Source organism: Drosophila kikkawai, chromosome 2R (genome assembly GCF_030179895.1).
Source record: "Drosophila kikkawai strain 14028-0561.14 chromosome 2R, DkikHiC1v2, whole genome shotgun sequence".
NCBI classification, from domain to species: Eukaryota; Metazoa; Arthropoda; class Insecta; order Diptera; family Drosophilidae; genus Drosophila; species Drosophila kikkawai.
The window spans coordinates 22,420,749-22,437,381 of record NC_091729.1 but is presented as its reverse complement, the minus strand read 5'-3'; the positions used below and the strand labels follow the sequence as shown (position 1 = coordinate 22,437,381).

The window sequence follows — 16,633 nt, the reverse complement described above, 5'->3', positions numbered from 1 at the left end:
GATTTTTACTTGGTGACTTATAAAGGCTTCGTACGGAATATCCTTGAATATGATTACTTGCTTTAACAGCTCCCTAAATGCCACCATCTCACCCCCAAAGCCTAATTCGTTATTAATAAGCAGTTGTCAGGATATCAAGTGGAACAATCTCCTTGGACACGTATATAAAGGTCGGGACGAAAAGCATATCCCTTAGTTGTCTATTCCCATGGGTCACGAAGAGGAGGAGCTCAGCCCGGACCAGGTGGACCTAAAGGTGTCACCTCTGGTGGGTTCTCTGCGGCGTACTTGGAGTGACTTTTGCGCCACCAGCAGTATCCATGGCTTGAGATACACCCGCGATGAGGATACCAATAAAATAGTGCACTTTGTGTGGCTCCTAATCTCGCTGGTGATGTTCATCTGCGCTGTGGTTATGGCGCACACCTTCTACGTGGATTATCGCAGTAATCCCACCAGGATGAATGTGGAAAGCGATCACACTCCGGTTAATAATCTCTACTTTCCACCGGTTACCATCTGTCCGGATGTGCTTTTTAATATGCAAAAGTCCCAGGCTTTCCTCAAGACTCTGTGGGTAGAAAGGAAACTTTAGACATACGTATTATATTTTAATTATTTTACAGACAACTCCCTCAGGGAGCTGAGTTATCTGGTATTCTACGAAAACTGCACATTTTCTATGGCTTTATGTTGGACGATGAACGTTATTCGGCGCAAGATATCGAGCAAATGGAGTCCTTGCTTTCCCTCAATAATCTCACAATTCAGCAGTTTGTGGAGCATTTACGTTGGGATTGTGAAGAGATTCTCTATCGCTGTAGATTCATTGGGAACATTATGGATTGTTCGGAGCTTTTTCAGCTATCCAAGACATTTTTTGGACACTGCTGCTCCTTTAATTTGAGACAAAAGGGGTTAGTAGCAAGGAAAAATATAATTTCTTATATTTTCTTATTAATATTTTTATTAACACAGTCTCAACTTTACCGCCCAGCGGGCCATAGGAGGTCAAAAATATGGTCTTTCTCTTATAGTGAGATACAAAGATGACAGCTATGATCCCGTACAATCGTATTCTTATGGCGTTAAGCTGCTGATTCAGGAAACCGATGCCTTTCCCAGTGCCCATGCCTCGGCTAATTTTATAGCCTTTAACACGGAAACCTTTGCAGCTTTAAGACCGCAGGAAACCTTTTGTTCGGCAACTGTCAAGGCTCTGACTATTGAGGAAAGAAATTGTGTGTTTCAGAAAGAGTTTCCCCTACGATATTTTTCGGATTATGTGTATCCCAATTGCGAACTGAACTGCAGGGTCACAAATATGGTCAAGTTCTGTGGATGTCACACGTACTTCTTTGACTTTAATCGTACCAGAGATAGGATTTGCACTTTCAGGGATATTCCCTGTCTGGTGGATAACTTCGGTGGGTTTTGGCTTATTAAATAATGATTTTAGATAATTAAATACTTCTTTATAGCAAATATTATAACAAGAAACAGAAGCACTCAGTGTTATTGTCCTCTAACCTGTGAGCACTTTGATTTCGATGTTCAAATATCAAACTTTCCCCTACAACTCAACATGCCCGTGGCAGACAAGTTCTAGTAAGTATTTAATATATATTTGAATTATTTATATATATTGAAAAACTCTCTAATTTCAGTTCAGGTATAGCCAAGAATGATGGCATAGTTCATATCTTTATTAATTCCTTTAGCTATCGTCGTCTACGTCATGATTTGCTCTCCAATATGGTCACCTTGGTTTGTATGTCTGATTAAACAATTTATTTAAATTTTATTTCAAGAGCTTTTATATATTTTAGCCAACTTGGGCAGCGCCTTTAGTCTTTTCGTAGGCATGAGCATGCTTTCTGTGGTGGAGATTATCTACTATTTCTCCGTAATTTTACGCAAAAACTACAATCTGGAGTGTGAAGTGCGCAAGAAGATGCTTCAAAAGGGTCCAAAGTTCGCCTGGCCGAAGGCAAATGACACTCACAGTAAACACAAGAAATCTGTTTTCATAATTCACAAATCGTAATCGTAATCTAAAGGAATGACAGAATGCAAAAAAAAATATTGTCATAAATTAGGGTAATAAAAAATTATCGATTTCAAGCAGAACATGGCGTGAACTTATTTTTACTCTTTAGAAGAGAGTACTTGGCATTTTTGAGAATTTAAAGAAAAACAAGAAAGGAAACCAAATTCTGGAAGCCGAATACCCTTGTATACCCTTGCAGTTGCCAAAGGACCTTGGCTTTGAATAAAAAATCGATCAAATCTCAGCCAAAAATGCATTAAATTCAGTTTGGAAAACTTTTCTATCCTAGTTTTGTCTGGCCTAACAAATCTGCATACATTTTAAGAAATCAAAATGTTTGGCCATTTTTGCTAATTTTAATGATGTAACCCCTTATAAGATTTCGCAAAAATGGCCAAAAAATCGATTTCTTCCGGACATGTCTAGAAAGATTCGCATGTTGATGCTGATCAAGAATATATATGGTTTATGGGGTCGGAAATGATTCCTTGACTTAGAAAAATATTATTTTGTATTATAAAATCTGATTTTTTATATTAAAAAACTTCTTGATTTTTTTTAAATTAAAAATATCATAACTTGGCCAAAAGAGCATTAATTTTAAATCTGAAAACTGTTCTGTGCAAGATTTTCTGCAGTTAATAATTCTGCATACTTCATTTAAACATTTGAAAAATTCAATTTTTTATCAAAATCAAAAATTTTAATGATGTAACCCCTTATAAAATTTCACAAAAATGGCCAAATAATCGATTTCTTCCAGACATGTCTAGAAAGATTCCCCTGTTGATGCTGATCAAGAATATATATGGTTTATGGGGTCGGAAACGTCTCCTTCACTGCGTTGCAAACTTCTGAGTGAAATTATAATACCCTGCAAGGGTATAACAAGGCAACTGAAAGATTTTATCTAGCTTTTATATTAACTTAATAATTATATTATACTTTATTAATTTAAATTAAGTTACAAATAAAATTTAATATATACTAACAATAAAAACCTCTTGAACCTCAGACTCTCACTAAACATTGTAACAATAAGCAAGGGTATTTAGAGTTCCAAATCTAATCTTAGCTTTATGTGTCTTATGATGTTCTGGGAATGCCAAGCCACTCACGACTTGCAAATATCCAGGGACACTATCGCATATTGCCATAGGTCAGCCGATGGCCATTGTAAATCTAACCCCGAATCGCTGGGCGACCATCTGCTGGTCGTAAATTGGACCCAAGCAAAGCAAATCCGCGATAAGATTGCCTTGGGGCGTATAAAAGGAGCCGGGGCTCCGGAGATTAGGCACAGTTTTTTACGGTCATGATCAAGTTCGCTTTGGCCCTGACGCTCTGCCTGGCGGGTGCCAGCCTTTCGCTGGCCCAGCACAATCCCCAATGGTGGGGCAACCGCAACACCATCGTCCATCTCTTCGAGTGGAAATGGTCGGACATTGCCGAGGAGTGCGAGACGTTCCTGGCACCGCGTGGCTTTGCCGGCGTCCAAGTGAGTCCCGTGAATGAGAACATCATCTCGGCGGGTCGTCCCTGGTGGGAGAGGTATCAGCCCATCTCCTACAAGCTGACCACACGCTCTGGCAACGAGGAAGAGTTCGCCGACATGGTTCGTCGCTGCAACGATGTGGGCATTCGCATCTACGTCGACGTTCTCCTGAATCACATGTCCGGTGACTTTGATGGCGTGGCCGTGGGCACAGCCGGCACTGAGGCAGAGCCTTCCAAGAAATCTTTCCCAGGTGTGCCTTACAGCGCCCAGGACTTCCATCCCAGCTGTGAGATCACCGACTGGAACGATCGCTTCCAGGTGCAGCAGTGCGAGCTGGTTGGCCTCAAGGATCTGAATCAGCACAGCGATTATGTGAGGAGCAAGCTGATTGAGTTCTTGGATCACCTCATCGAGCTGGGCGTTGCCGGTTTCCGTGTGGATGCCGCCAAGCACATGGCCGCGGAGGATCTGGAGGTGAGTTTGCTATAAGTAGAAGAATATTGTAGAACTTACGGAACCCTTATCATGGTTACCTTTTCCTTAGTACATCTACGGCAGCCTGAGCAACCTGAACATCGAGCATGGCTTCCCCCACAATGCCAGGCCCTTCATCTTCCAGGAGGTGATCGATCATGGCCACGAGACCGTGTCCCGTGAGGAATACAACGGTCTGGGTGCCGTCACCGAGTTCCGCTTCTCCGAGGAGATCGGCAATGCCTTCCGTGGAAACAATGCCCTGAAGTGGCTGCAAAGCTGGGGCACCGGCTGGGGCTTCCTGAGCTCCGAGCAGGCCTTGACCTTTGTGGATAACCATGACAACCAGCGCGATATGGGATCCGTGCTGAACTACAAGTCGCCCAGGCAGTACAAGATGGCCACCGCCTTCCATTTGGCCTACCCCTATGGCATTAGCCGTGTGATGAGCTCCTTTGCCTTCGACGATCACGATACCCCGCCGCCGCAGGATGCCCAGGAGAATATCATTTCTCCGGAGTTCGATGATGATGGTGCCTGTGTGAATGGCTGGATCTGCGAGCACCGCTGGCGCCAGATCTACGCCATGGTGGGCTTCAAGAACGCCGTGCGTGACACCCAGCTGTCCGAGTGGTGGGACAATGGCGACAACCAGATCTCCTTCTGCCGCGGCAACAAGGGCTTCCTGGCCGTCAACAACAACCAGTACGATCTGTCCCAGGAGCTCAACACCTGCCTGCCGGCCGGTGAGTACTGCGACGTGATCTCGGGCAGCCTGATCGATGGCGCCTGCACCGGCAAGTCCGTCACTGTGAACGAGCATGGCTATGGTTATATCCACATCGGATCAGATGACTTCGATGGAGTGCTGGCCCTGCATGTGAATGCCAAAGTTTAAGTAGTTTTTGTTTTGGGTAACACAGAAATCTGGGCTTTATTTTGTCTCAAATTACAATAAAAACGAACGCACATAATGTACACGGAGGTCTTTAGCTCTAACTTTTCGAATATGTATATATGCGAGAGCGGTAACAAAGTAAGACATTCAACGCGATTCAAACTGGAACTGGACTTAGACTAACGAATGCCACGACAACGACATCCTCTGAATATAAATCTGGGGGGGGGGAGGGATATTGAATAACATGTGTATGTTTGGGACTGGATCCTGGGCTAGATCCACATCCGATCCAGCTGGCACACTGTAAAACCGCTCTGCAAATAGAAGAAGTTGGCATTGTGAAATTGTAGTTGGATGCTCTGGCTCCGACTTATTTTGGCAAACTGTTATGGTCTCCACTATGGCGGACTGCCTCTCGCAAGCATTCAGAGGCGCTACGGAAAAAAAACCGATCCAAAATACGAGTATCTAGCGAGCTGTCAAGCTGACTGACCGATTGGTTGACTGTTGGTTAGTTTCAAAACAAGCAACTACAAATCAAAATAGCAACGCTCTACTTTTAGCATTCCGATTAGTTACGAGTGTTTAGCAGATCATCAGATCTTCGGATCTCCGGATCCCAGCTGTGTGTTTAGCGATTACTTAACGATTTAGTTACCATTTAGTTGGAATTAAATGCTCATGATGCGTAATTACCTGTAAAATGCTGATATCTTTCTGCTTACGAGTAAATTGATTTGCTAAAAAGCCAACGTTTCTTACTCACTTAAGAATATTACAAGTGTATATATAATATATAATATGTATATGTTGTAAATTATGATACTTTAGATACTCCGCTTAATTGTAGGATTCTCTTAAACAGGTTTTCTTTTTCACTTTGCAACTAACAAACACAGAGTCCAAAAATCTTGCTCAGAGTTCAACATTAAATATTATTTTTGGTAATCGCGATAATTTCCTTCTCTCTAGATTTTCTTCTTTTTTTTACGATTTAAGTACGGCCCCAAATCCAGCTTTAATTTTATACATGCGCATGCGCATAATTTTGCTCTGATCTTAGTCTTAGGAGTTAACTAGAAAAAACACTTGTGACCTTATTTTGCAATAGCAGCGCAGTTCGGTTACATTTAGAATTAAATTGCATTAGGTTTCTTTGGAAACATAATCAGAATCGGAATCAGAATATATTATATATGTATATCGATTATATGATGCCATCAAAAATTTGTAATACTTGCGTCCAATCACGCCTTTATGTATATATATATATATATATATATATATCTATAGCTATATAACAGGAACCACGTAAAAATGCACAAATACTTAGAATATAGATACATTATCGTTTTTCACATTAATTACAACATCAAAGTGTGAACTCCTGTATGCACATGTATACATATAAACTTTTGATCTATTGTTTTCCTTATTTATCGTTTTGTTTTGTTTGTTTTTTAAATAGTAGTCAGGTAAATCGTGGGAGGAATTATTGTTGCGCTTAAATTTGTAGATTACATAATATCATATATATATATAGAACGGTTAAACATTCGCTCAGTTTGTAACCGCGGATCTAACGAGGGTTGCTTGACAAGTCAGCAGAGATCATAAGTACCAGACTTCGGTGGGCCGAAGTTTGCGCCTTTACTTTTGGTAGAGCTTTTGAAACGGCCTAAAAACCAGAACCATTTTATAAAGTTTGATAACCGAACGCCCATGGTTTCGGCGTCTTCACTTAAGCCTAGACTTTAATACGGTTACGATTACGATTGAGAGGGGTTTATATATATGTATATATAGATTCAACACTGAGATTGTCAAAAATATATGCGTATCGAAAAGATATCGAGAGATTGCCGCGAATAATTACTGAGGTTCACCTTGTTTGCCACCAGCAATGGGTAGTACATATATATTTTGATTAAATATTTCCCTGTCTAGCTAAAAAAAATACGTATTTAATGGATGTCTGTGTATTCTGTAAGCTATATTCTTTGAGATCTTTCAAGTAGGAGGTACTGAGACATTAAGTTCATACGAATATGCATTTTATTTAGCTTTCTTAATCTCTATTTCTTATTTTATTTTCAGTTTCTGTTAGTTATCTTATCTATTGAAGAGCTTGATATTTATGAGGTTTGATTTTATTTATTTTGATTTGAATTCTGATTTATAACAGTATTTTATGTACACTCTTCGGGGGTCTTTATTAAAAGGCAGTTAGTTGGAAATCAAAGATCTAGAATCAAATTTGAAGTAACCTGTCTAAGCTTGGTTTCCTATCTAGGTACTCCCCCCATCACTGGTGGCCAGTTAGCTTCGTTTCCTACTCTCTAGAAGCTCTTGCCCGCATCATGGATGCGCTTGCGGCGACTGTCGCGCCTCCTGTACCGATCTATGATCCGCGACCGATGCCTTTCCGGGCACAGCGCCTCCGGCGAGCTGTCCACCTTCTTCATCACAATGCGGAAGGTGAAGGTGTGCTTCGGCGAGGCACTGGCCGCCCGTCTCGGCGACGGCGGCTCGAATTCGCTGCCGCTCGAGAAGCCGCACGAGGAGAGCGGTCCTGGGTGGGGCAGAGGCCCTACTGCACCCACTCCCGCTCCCGTTCCCGAGCCCATACCTGCAGCTGCATAACCTGGAACTCGTTCGCGCGGCATTGTTCCATTGTTCGTATAGCCCGAGGGAGTGGACATGGAGCCCGTGGAGAGCTGCTGGGTAAGCACGGAACTGGGACGAGGCTCGAAGATGGAGGCGCATCTCTGATCTGTGCAGAGGAAGGTTCGCACCTCACGCTCCTCCTCCTGCAGGCCCTTTTGCCGGACTGTCAAGGGAAAGTGCTTGCGACTGGGATCGCCATAGGGACTCCGCTGCGGCGGCTCCGGGGGATAGCCGTAGCCATGGGGATAGGAGCCACTGGAGTCGTAGCTGTCCCTGGAACTGTAGTTCGAAGAGGTTTGCTGGGAGAGCGGACTGCGTGCCCGGGAGAAGGCACTGAAGGGGGAGACGTGCAGCTGGCGGAAGTTCTCAGTCCGCTGCTTCTTACTCATCGCCGGAAAGGGAAAGCTGGGCGATCGGCCACCGCCCTCGGTGGGGGTGTAGTCGAAGTGGGTCTCCAGCGAGGACTTGCGTCCGCCGCAGGAGGAACCGGACCTCTGAAAGGTTTCTGCATCCACCAGCTCGATGGAGCTCTTGCGCAGGTCTACAGGCCGGCGACCCTGACCCTTCTCGTCGGTGTCCACGATCTCAAAGCTGGAGGTCTGATCCTCGTAGCTGGTGGACTGGTACCGCGAGATCGAGACATCGAAGCTGGTGTCCCTGGAAGAGTACGGACAGTCGAAGCTCGACTCACCCCGGCTGGACTTGCTCCACTTGCTCTCGACCAGCTCGAAGCTGTCGCCCCCGGAGTCCAGGCGCTGCAGGTTGATTAGATCCGTTTCGGTGTCCACTCCGGGACTGCGCAGCTGCTCAAGGAATGGGGAGCGCGGCGGATCGAAGGAGGAGCGGCGCGACGGCGGCTCAAACTCGATGGTAGGACACTGCAGCGGCTTCTTCTCAGGCAAGGTCGCCGTCAAGGCCAGCGACTCGGACTCGGCCTGGACGGCGGCCAGGTCCGCATCTTCGGTCTCCCGCCGCAGCGCCTGCAGATTCACATAAACTGGTTCTGGGGCGTAGGCCTTCAAGATCTCTACCAGCTCGGCGCGCATCTCCTCGGGTATCATCAGATCGTTGGAGTCTGACTCCCGCTCCTCGCTGATGCGGGGCTCGATGGGTTCGCGACTCTCGGAGCGACGCGTGAAGTGATGAACGACGGCAGCTCCGCCCTCGCCGTTGAGGGCCACAACCTTCAGGGAATTGGTGACCTCCTCCACGAACTGTGCCATGGCTGCATCGGTCTGCTCGCCCTCGCCTTCTGCTTCCTTCTTGGCCTCCTTCTCCGTCTCCAGATCCGGTTCCTCTAGCTCGCGGAGCCTCTCATGCTTGATATAGGACTCACCTACCTTCTCGAAGTGCACGTTGGCCAGCTCGAAGGGCTGCTCCTCCAGTCCACCTACCTGCTGCTCTAGATGGCCCTGGCTGAGGTCCGCACTGGGCCTCTTGGATCCCGACGCCGAGGAGCCCTGCTTCTGCTTATCCTCCTTCTGTTTCTCCTCCTCCTCCTGGCGCTTCGCCGATCTGCGCAGCTTCAGGGACATCTTCGTGTAGTGGGCAAACTTCAGGGACATCTTCGGCTCGAAGCCCACCTCGGACATTTGCTTTTGGACAGCACTCTTGGCGGCCGTCGATGAGGCCGCTGGACTGGCGGAGAATGTGCTCTGCCGGATGAGGGGGCCACTGGAGGAGCCCGACTCCGCTCGCGTGAAGGCATTCGCAAAGCGATTCGTTCTCGTGGATATGTGCTTCGATGGCTTCCGCACAAAGGCCAGGATCTCGCGCATAACGCTTTTCTTCTCCTGCGGCTGGGCTGCCGCTTCTTTCTCCTTTTCCTTCTCCCTTTCCCGGGCGGCTGCCTCGGCCGCCTCGCGCTCCCTCTCCGCGCTCTTGTACGTCTCGGCGGGATTGGAGACCGTGATGGGAGGAATGGGACCCATCGGAGAGCGCTTCTCGCTGGCAAAGTATATGGGCGTAAAGAGGCTAATGGAGGGTCGCTTCATGCCCACAAAACCCGCCTCTTCCGGCTCTGTGGCCATGTCCTGAACATGCACCGTGGACGTGGGACTCCTGCGCGTTCCCGGCACACCAAACTGGCAGCCAAAGTCAGTGGGTGCGACTGCTCCGAGTGGAGATCTCCGTTCCTGGGTGTGAACACTGAAGGTGGGACTGCTCCGACGTGGCATGTCTCCCGTGGGACTTCTGGCAGTGGGACTCGGGTCATTCGGTGACCTCAATCCGCTGCTGGGAAAGAGCGGACTCCGGCGGCCCTGTGGACTGCGATCGTTGAGGCCGACGGGACTTCGCCGGCCCTGGTTTCCCAGCGATATGGAGAGCTGGCCGCTGTTCTTCCGGCGGTTGGAGGCACGCAGTGTACCCTGGCGCGACAGCGACGTGGGCGTCTTCTGTGATCCGCTGCCGGGACTCTTGGATTCCGGTGCCGGCAGCACTGGACTCTTCGGTGTCAGAGGACTGCGCTTCTTATCGCCGGCGCCATTGCCCGAGGCCAGTGATGTGTTCAGCGTGAGATTCGGCGCATTGTTGGGACTCCGACGCTCCGAGGGACTGCGTCGGGTGCGGAAAGACTGGGACTTGGCCTTGCGGATCTTGGGCAGCGACTGGTGGTGATGGCGATGACGATGGTGATGCTGGTTGGGCTGGGACGACGTGGAGGAGGAGGAGGGGCCGTTCAACTTATGTTAGTTGCTGTGATGCGGCCCACTGGTGGGGTCGCTGCTGCCGCTGGAGCTGAGCGTGGTGTTCGATCCGTAGGGATCCAGTGAGCTCTGGACCGACATGGAGCGACCCTGATTCTGGCGCGCCCGCCTCACTCGGCTAGAGTTGGGAGACAGCTTTCCGGGGTCGATGCTTTCTGGGTCTGCCTGCAAAGTGTAGAATCAGACATAAAGGGGACAACAGGATGGATGGACGGAATGGAGTGCACGTTGGATGGACACATGGACATGGACGTTGAGATGGAGAGACAGATAGGCGGACAGATAGATGGACAGATGGCGGCGTGAGTGACTGAGTTAAACACCAAGGAAGCAGCGCGTTAGCAATCGAGAAGCACAGTGCAACCCACCTGGTAGGCCAGAGCATTCATGATGATCGAATACGGGACGAGGTTCAGCGGATGGATCTCTCGCATCAGGACATTGGCGGGAATCTTATGGAACTGGATGTACTCGCAGAAGGTGCCCAGGATCTCCTTGATGTCGATGTTCTGAATGGAAAATCAATCAAGTGTTATCTGTATTTAAAAGATAACCGAAGGATCTTCTTACCGGATTGTTGTCGTAGTACTTCTTGCTCCACATGAGCGCCGCCTGGAACTTGGTGAACTCGTCCGCCCTTAGCTCCTCCCTGGCCAGGATCAGGCGTACCACATGCTGTGGCAGCAGGGTGAAGCTGCCCAGATTCAGGACTTCATTGCCATGTTCGTCTACAAACTCCAGGACCTTTTGCACCAAGGTCTTGGTGCACTTGTACTGAATGTAACGCTCGGCGGAGGCCAGCAGGGCACACACAGTGTCCACATTGATGCAACACTGCACGAATCCGGCACAGGCGCGACGCAGTTCCTCGAGGCCATAATAATCAGCGGCATTCATGACACCTGAAAAAAAGATTTTGCATTAAATAAATTTCTTCCTATTTTTATTTAAAGCATTTGAAATTACCCAACAGAGTTCGCGGCTGCAGGGTCACACACCCTGTGTGAATATACTCGATCAGCTGGCGAAAAACATCCGGCTCAAACTCCTCAATAATCAAGGTCTGATGCTGCTGACCTGAGGGCTAAATTTAAGAAAATTTAATCAACAACAATTTATAGTAAGGTCTTGATAAAATCAGCTAACAGAACAGTAACAACTAAGCGGTGCAATGACTATAATTTTCATAGACATTCCAATATTGGTGAAGGTCAGGCAACCCAAAGTAGCTCATTCACAAAGGTTTCGTATATATGTAGAAAAGATGGGTAGATTACCACCCACCAATAAGGATTCAATATATATAGAAGAAGTATTTAAGCATACAAGAACTAGGCATAGATATAGGAGTAGTAGCAGGTAGAAGTCATTCAGTGGAAAGAGCACAAGACCATTTTGATGACACTCAAACCATTCTTAGTACCAACTCATTCTTAGGTCAAAGATTAGACGCACATTCAACATAGACAACCAATTATATATATTTATAGATTTAATAGGCATAGAAAGCTAGCTTCGAAAGGCCGAAGGTGTGTATGACCTTGCAGATTAAAAAAAGAAAACAAATAAAGCTTAAATATAATGAAATTATAAACCACTTTGGAAGTACTCTATCGGAATATTCAATTGTAAAAATTGGAAGTTATTCTACATTATTTATTATCTGCAAGGACACATCAAACGGCTTCAATCAATTACGACACCTACACACGTTTACAGCGACAGTATTTGCTTTTGTTTTTTTTTGATTTGATTTGATGCTTGGTTACCTCGGGTATCGGAGCTAATTGTTGGGTGAAACCGGTTCTCTATGATTACGGATATGGGTTGCGGGATAACGAGTACGAGGACGAGTTATTGTTTGATGAGGAATGGTGGTTGTCACAACAGAGAATGCACGAGAACATTGATATCAGTTAAAAACGGCTTTTTCGCTGGCTCACACGTATTATTTACACACACCCACACACAGAAACAAGGAGGAGAACAATACGGAATGAAGGTAACTGAAAAGGTGGTTACAAAAATAGCCCCAATGATGCACACACACACATGGCAAAATGCAAAATCACACCCGGCACACACACACCTCTCTCCTCCACACACATCGAACTGACTGAATGGAGATGGAGATGGGCATGGCTTGGAATGAAATGGAATGGATACACCCCCATGGGTAATCGATTATGGATGAATACGGAGCACACACTTGTGTAAGGAAAAGGGTATCAAGGCATGCGAATGCGAACCTGTTGGGCGGCATTCTGCAGATTGAGCAGCGGTTCCGAGGAGCGTTTTAGGAAGAGACGTAGTTTGTTCTCCTTCGTCGAGGTCTCCCTTTTCCTCTGCGGCGATGGGGCTGCATAGAGCATCTTGGCGAAGACCCGGGAACGGGAGGCCAGCACAGCCTAGAGAATGAGAAAGTAAATTGATTAAGGTGTTTTTAAGGATTTAAATATGATTAAATCTATATAATTTTTATTAGAAAGTTTAAAGTAACATTCAATCTATATTTTTCATAAGCTTTATTTGTGTAATTTAATGTCCTTTTATATCTTTAGTATTACACCCATTTCATGACCCTTTTCCTGTCATATTTTATAGTCTCTGCAGTGACTGTTCACTTATTCAAAGGAACACACATTCCATGGGGAGATTCTCACACAAAAGCATCTCCATTATTTAGAGGCACAGAGTGGCGATTACGCAGTGACCTGATTCCGAAGCCCAGCCCCACACAGGACGCAGCATCATGTACACAGTGCGAAAATATCAAGTACATGAATTAGAGTACAAACCTTGACGGCGCAGACGGGTTCGCGGGTATCGCCCACCAGAAAGGTTACGTCACAGAGCTCGGGCATGGAGGCCAGGAACTTCATATCCTCCGCCAGGCCCGTCTTATTCTCGAACGTCGAGAGGTCCGGCTCTGCGTCAGCCATGCCGGGTAGAATCAATGCCTCGGGCATTTGGGTTTACTGCAAATCACACACACACAGATTGTAATTAATCAAAGTAAATCTTAGCAGGAAGAACAACTTGCAGATGAAGGTCGACTAGCTTGTACTACCTTCCTTTGAGGATTTTCTTTTCTTAATTCTAAACTCTGTCTAATCAACAACTTTTCTGGAAATTATTATTTTAAACAGGAATTTCTAGGAGAATAAACTTTATAAAAGGATTTTCAAAAATATTTCACAATATTTATAATAAAATTGGAAAATGCATTCATAATAAAATTCGAGGCATACATTAAATATTATATTTTGTGTTACATATCACCATGCAGATTTATCACATATTTTACAAGTTAAACTTTAGCCTTTAAGAATTTATTTATTATTAAATAATCTTTATTCATTTTACTGAAATATATTCATAAAATAATTGTTTGTCATAAAAAAAAGAGTCCTTCAACTTATTTAATGAAATTTTTACTTTGAATAATAAATCATCTTAAAAATGGTTTTTCCAACATCTTTCTCTCATTCAAATCACCCCTTAACTGCAAGCAGAGATTACCAACAGGAGAGTAATTTGAAAGTACTTCCTGGGGTCGACTTAAAGTCCTGGCACTTCCTTTGTAATTGAAAACTTCTAAAAATAATTTCTTTATTATCCATCCCATTGGGGTTTAGCACAAAGCCCAGTGCCTGAGCCTTTGAAACCTGCTGGTAATTAAATTGTAATTCACTTCCACCTTTGGCCTCACCCAAGACACGCGTCTGCGCCTGCCCTCCTCACCTTTCCCATCCCCTTCCCCAGAGACTCGTCCTAGATGCCAGCCTCCGCGATTGTCCTTGAACATGGCGGACGACTGGCAACTAAATTACAATTACCATAAAGGCAAAAGGTAAAAGAGGCAACCTCAAATGCCAGCCAGCAAGGACAACAACAACAATAATTGCAAGAGCATCAAGGATCAAGGTGGGCGTGGCAGCAGCCACACGCCAAGGCGAGCAGATGGTTTCAAAAGGAGCATGCACGGAACAAGGGGGGGAAAAACTTTCACACAATATGTAGTACCAGCAAAGTGCCCGAAGAATATGCAACGACTTTTACCTGTATCGATCAAATATACGTATGTATACTATATGTGATTATAACTCACCCACTTGCCACTTACCTGTTGCAATGTGATTTCTGTCTCTCTGGTCCCACTCCCTCAGATAATTCTTTTTTTATATTTTCTTTATTTTACACATACAGAGTTTGTTTGTTTTGCAGCGGATTTGGTTGAAATCCGTTTGCTGCCTTAATATTAAATCATTTCGACTGCATTTCCAAATAAAATAAATATTTTAGCAAAGTAGGGGAAAAAATCGTATAAAAAATTCACACAATCCAAAAAGTTTTATTTACAAAGGTGAGACTCTCTCTGTTTTTTTACAATTTACAGCATGCCAGAAATTGAAGGTTAAAAGGGTGGTGGTTGTGGGTGAATACCAAAAAAATTGTGCTGTGTATAAGTGTGTGCCTTAAAAAAAAAAAAGTAAAACTGAGAGGAAGGAAGAAAGGACTACGAAAATTGTTGTATGTGCCACGCATAAATCGGAGGAAGAAAATAGGAGAAAATCGAGGGGGATGGAGCAAAAATTTGATGATTGAATTTGGGTTTTAAGGCGTGGAGAAAATTGTTCAGGATTTTAGCCACTAACTTTTTTCTAGCCAAGTTGTGCAAAATATATATATTATACACGGAGTTGTCCGCTTTCCGGGTCACTTTCACTTTTCCACCAGAAGAAGAGTCGGTGACGGCAACGATGTGAGTTTGTGCTCCTGAAGTGTGTGTGTGTTTCGAGTTGGTGTGTGTGCTGCTGAAATGCTGTGTGAGTGTGGAAAGCAACCAAGGCAACAGAAGCGACACTCAAGCACACTCGTCCTTACACTCACACAAAGATGCGCGCGCGAAAAAAAAGCGATTATCGAGGGCTTCTCAAAAAGAAACTTCTCAATTATAACAAAGTGAAGCTAATGGCCGATAATTTGATTTTTCTCTACTCGAGGACTTTGGCCAACTACCACAGACACACACTCACTCACACACACACGCTGTACACACACTGAAAGCAAAAAGCGTTGGGCTGGATGAAGAGCTTGAACCGTTTTGCACAAGGCACAGGAGCGTTCTGACCGAAATAATTGTGTCTACATCTGAGTAGGAGTCCTCAGCAAATATTCGCAGCTCCTGCGCATGTCCCACGCCAATCGATCCGCTGGTGGTGGCCACGGTCTTGCCCCCGGGGCCAGGATGCCGCCATGGCAGGACAACGTGGCCCACAGCCACTTGTTTGCATCATACAGTGTTTATGCCGTCAAGGCGCAGGCGCCTCGAAAACGTAAACAAAGGCCCAAGCCCAGACTTTGACAGCTAACTCGGAACGGCAGTTGACAGTTGGCATTTTTAATTTGACAGTTGACACACTGAAGTGCTTTCGGCACTAGTCTGGACTGAGCCCTGGCCAGGGTTTCGGTTTCACTTGTCGCCTTTTCAAAAGGCAAAACAAACCAATTGGCGAGCGGTGGCAACGCTTGAAGCCGAAAAACACTTGAAACAAATCACAGCGACCACACAGAGGCACAGTGGGTTTCTCAAGTGGAAATAATACCACAAGCTAGGAATTATGAACTAATGCATCGTAAATAATCAATTCCAAATGAATACTATTTATTTTAAAATTAAGAAAAATATAATAAAGGAATCACCAACATATTATTTAAAACAGACTCCCTTTAAATAAAATTCCTTGTTAACTTGCCGCATGATCCACTGTGTTTAGTCAACTTCCGCTTTTTACCCCAATCCCCCTACAAAATCCCCTTCGAAACCCCATTTTCATTAATTACTTTCGCAGCTTCCCAAGCGAAAAGAGTCCCCACGAGGAGGAGAAACTGTTGCAATGCCTGCTAAAAATATCTTGGATTGCAGCGACAGCCAGACATGCACATAAACATAAATCTTTCGTCTGATCGGAAGGCACATCTCAAGCGTTCAGCAGGTAGCCAGGATGCTAGGAGCCAGCCAGAGGTCAGGGGTCAGTGGCTATCCTTAGCCCTGACGCCACCGTCCCGCTGCGATAGGCCGAAAACGTAAATGTTGGGCAACGCACAAGTCAATTTCAATTGCATTATCCACTTGACACGTCGCGACGAAAACAAATAAACAAACAAGAAGACAAGGATGCGGTTGCCGTGAGAAAAATGAATTGAATACACCGAGAAAAATATATAAAAACAAAATAAGAGGACATGGTTAAATATTAACAAGTATAATTTTGCTGGAATTAAATTATAAAATTATTTTTAAATATTTTAAACCATTTTTATTATAGAAT

The 16,633-nt window shown here is 45.2% G+C and overlaps 3 protein-coding genes across 5 annotated transcripts; 2 read left to right on the top strand and 1 right to left on the bottom strand.

The window, feature by feature from the left end:
- Positions 1-208: 208 nt before the first annotated feature.
- Nach (nach) lies at positions 209-2,047 on the top strand. The gene is made up of 6 exons (XM_017169017.1): positions 209-573; positions 627-917; positions 979-1,427; positions 1,482-1,608; positions 1,668-1,771; positions 1,830-2,047. The coding sequence occupies exons 1-6, from the start codon at positions 209-211 to the stop codon at positions 2,045-2,047; spliced, it is 1,554 nt and encodes a 517-aa protein (XP_017024506.1).
- A 1,318-nt stretch (positions 2,048-3,365) lies between these two features.
- Positions 3,366-5,000, top strand: Amyrel (Amylase related). The gene is made up of 2 exons (XM_017168906.3): positions 3,366-4,022; positions 4,093-5,000. The coding sequence occupies exons 1-2, from the start codon at positions 3,366-3,368 to the stop codon at positions 4,918-4,920; spliced, it is 1,485 nt and encodes a 494-aa protein (XP_017024395.1). The 3' UTR covers positions 4,921-5,000.
- Positions 5,001-6,255: 1,255 nt separating this feature from the next.
- On the bottom strand, positions 6,256-15,417 carry gprs (speckle type BTB/POZ protein). 3 transcript variants are annotated; one of them, XM_017168895.3, is made up of 9 exons: positions 14,425-14,501; positions 13,097-13,276; positions 12,548-12,706; positions 12,068-12,106; positions 11,265-11,382; positions 10,869-11,200; positions 10,667-10,807; positions 10,413-10,463; positions 6,256-10,229 (listed from the first exon to the last, which is right to left on the bottom strand). In XM_017168895.3, the coding sequence occupies exons 2-9, from the start codon at positions 13,265-13,267 to the stop codon at positions 7,263-7,265; spliced, it is 3,978 nt and encodes a 1,325-aa protein (XP_017024384.1). In that variant the 5' UTR covers positions 13,268-13,276; positions 14,425-14,501; the 3' UTR covers positions 6,256-7,262. The 3 variants fall into 3 exon arrangements, with proteins under 3 accessions (XP_017024384.1, XP_041632690.1, XP_017024386.1); XM_041776756.2 differs by lacking the exons at positions 12,068-12,106; positions 14,425-14,501 and adding an exon at positions 14,957-15,417 and having other exon boundaries at positions 10,169-10,463; XM_017168897.3 differs by lacking the exons at positions 6,256-10,229; positions 12,068-12,106 and having other exon boundaries at positions 10,308-10,459.
- Between the last annotated feature and the right edge of the window lie 1,216 nt (positions 15,418-16,633).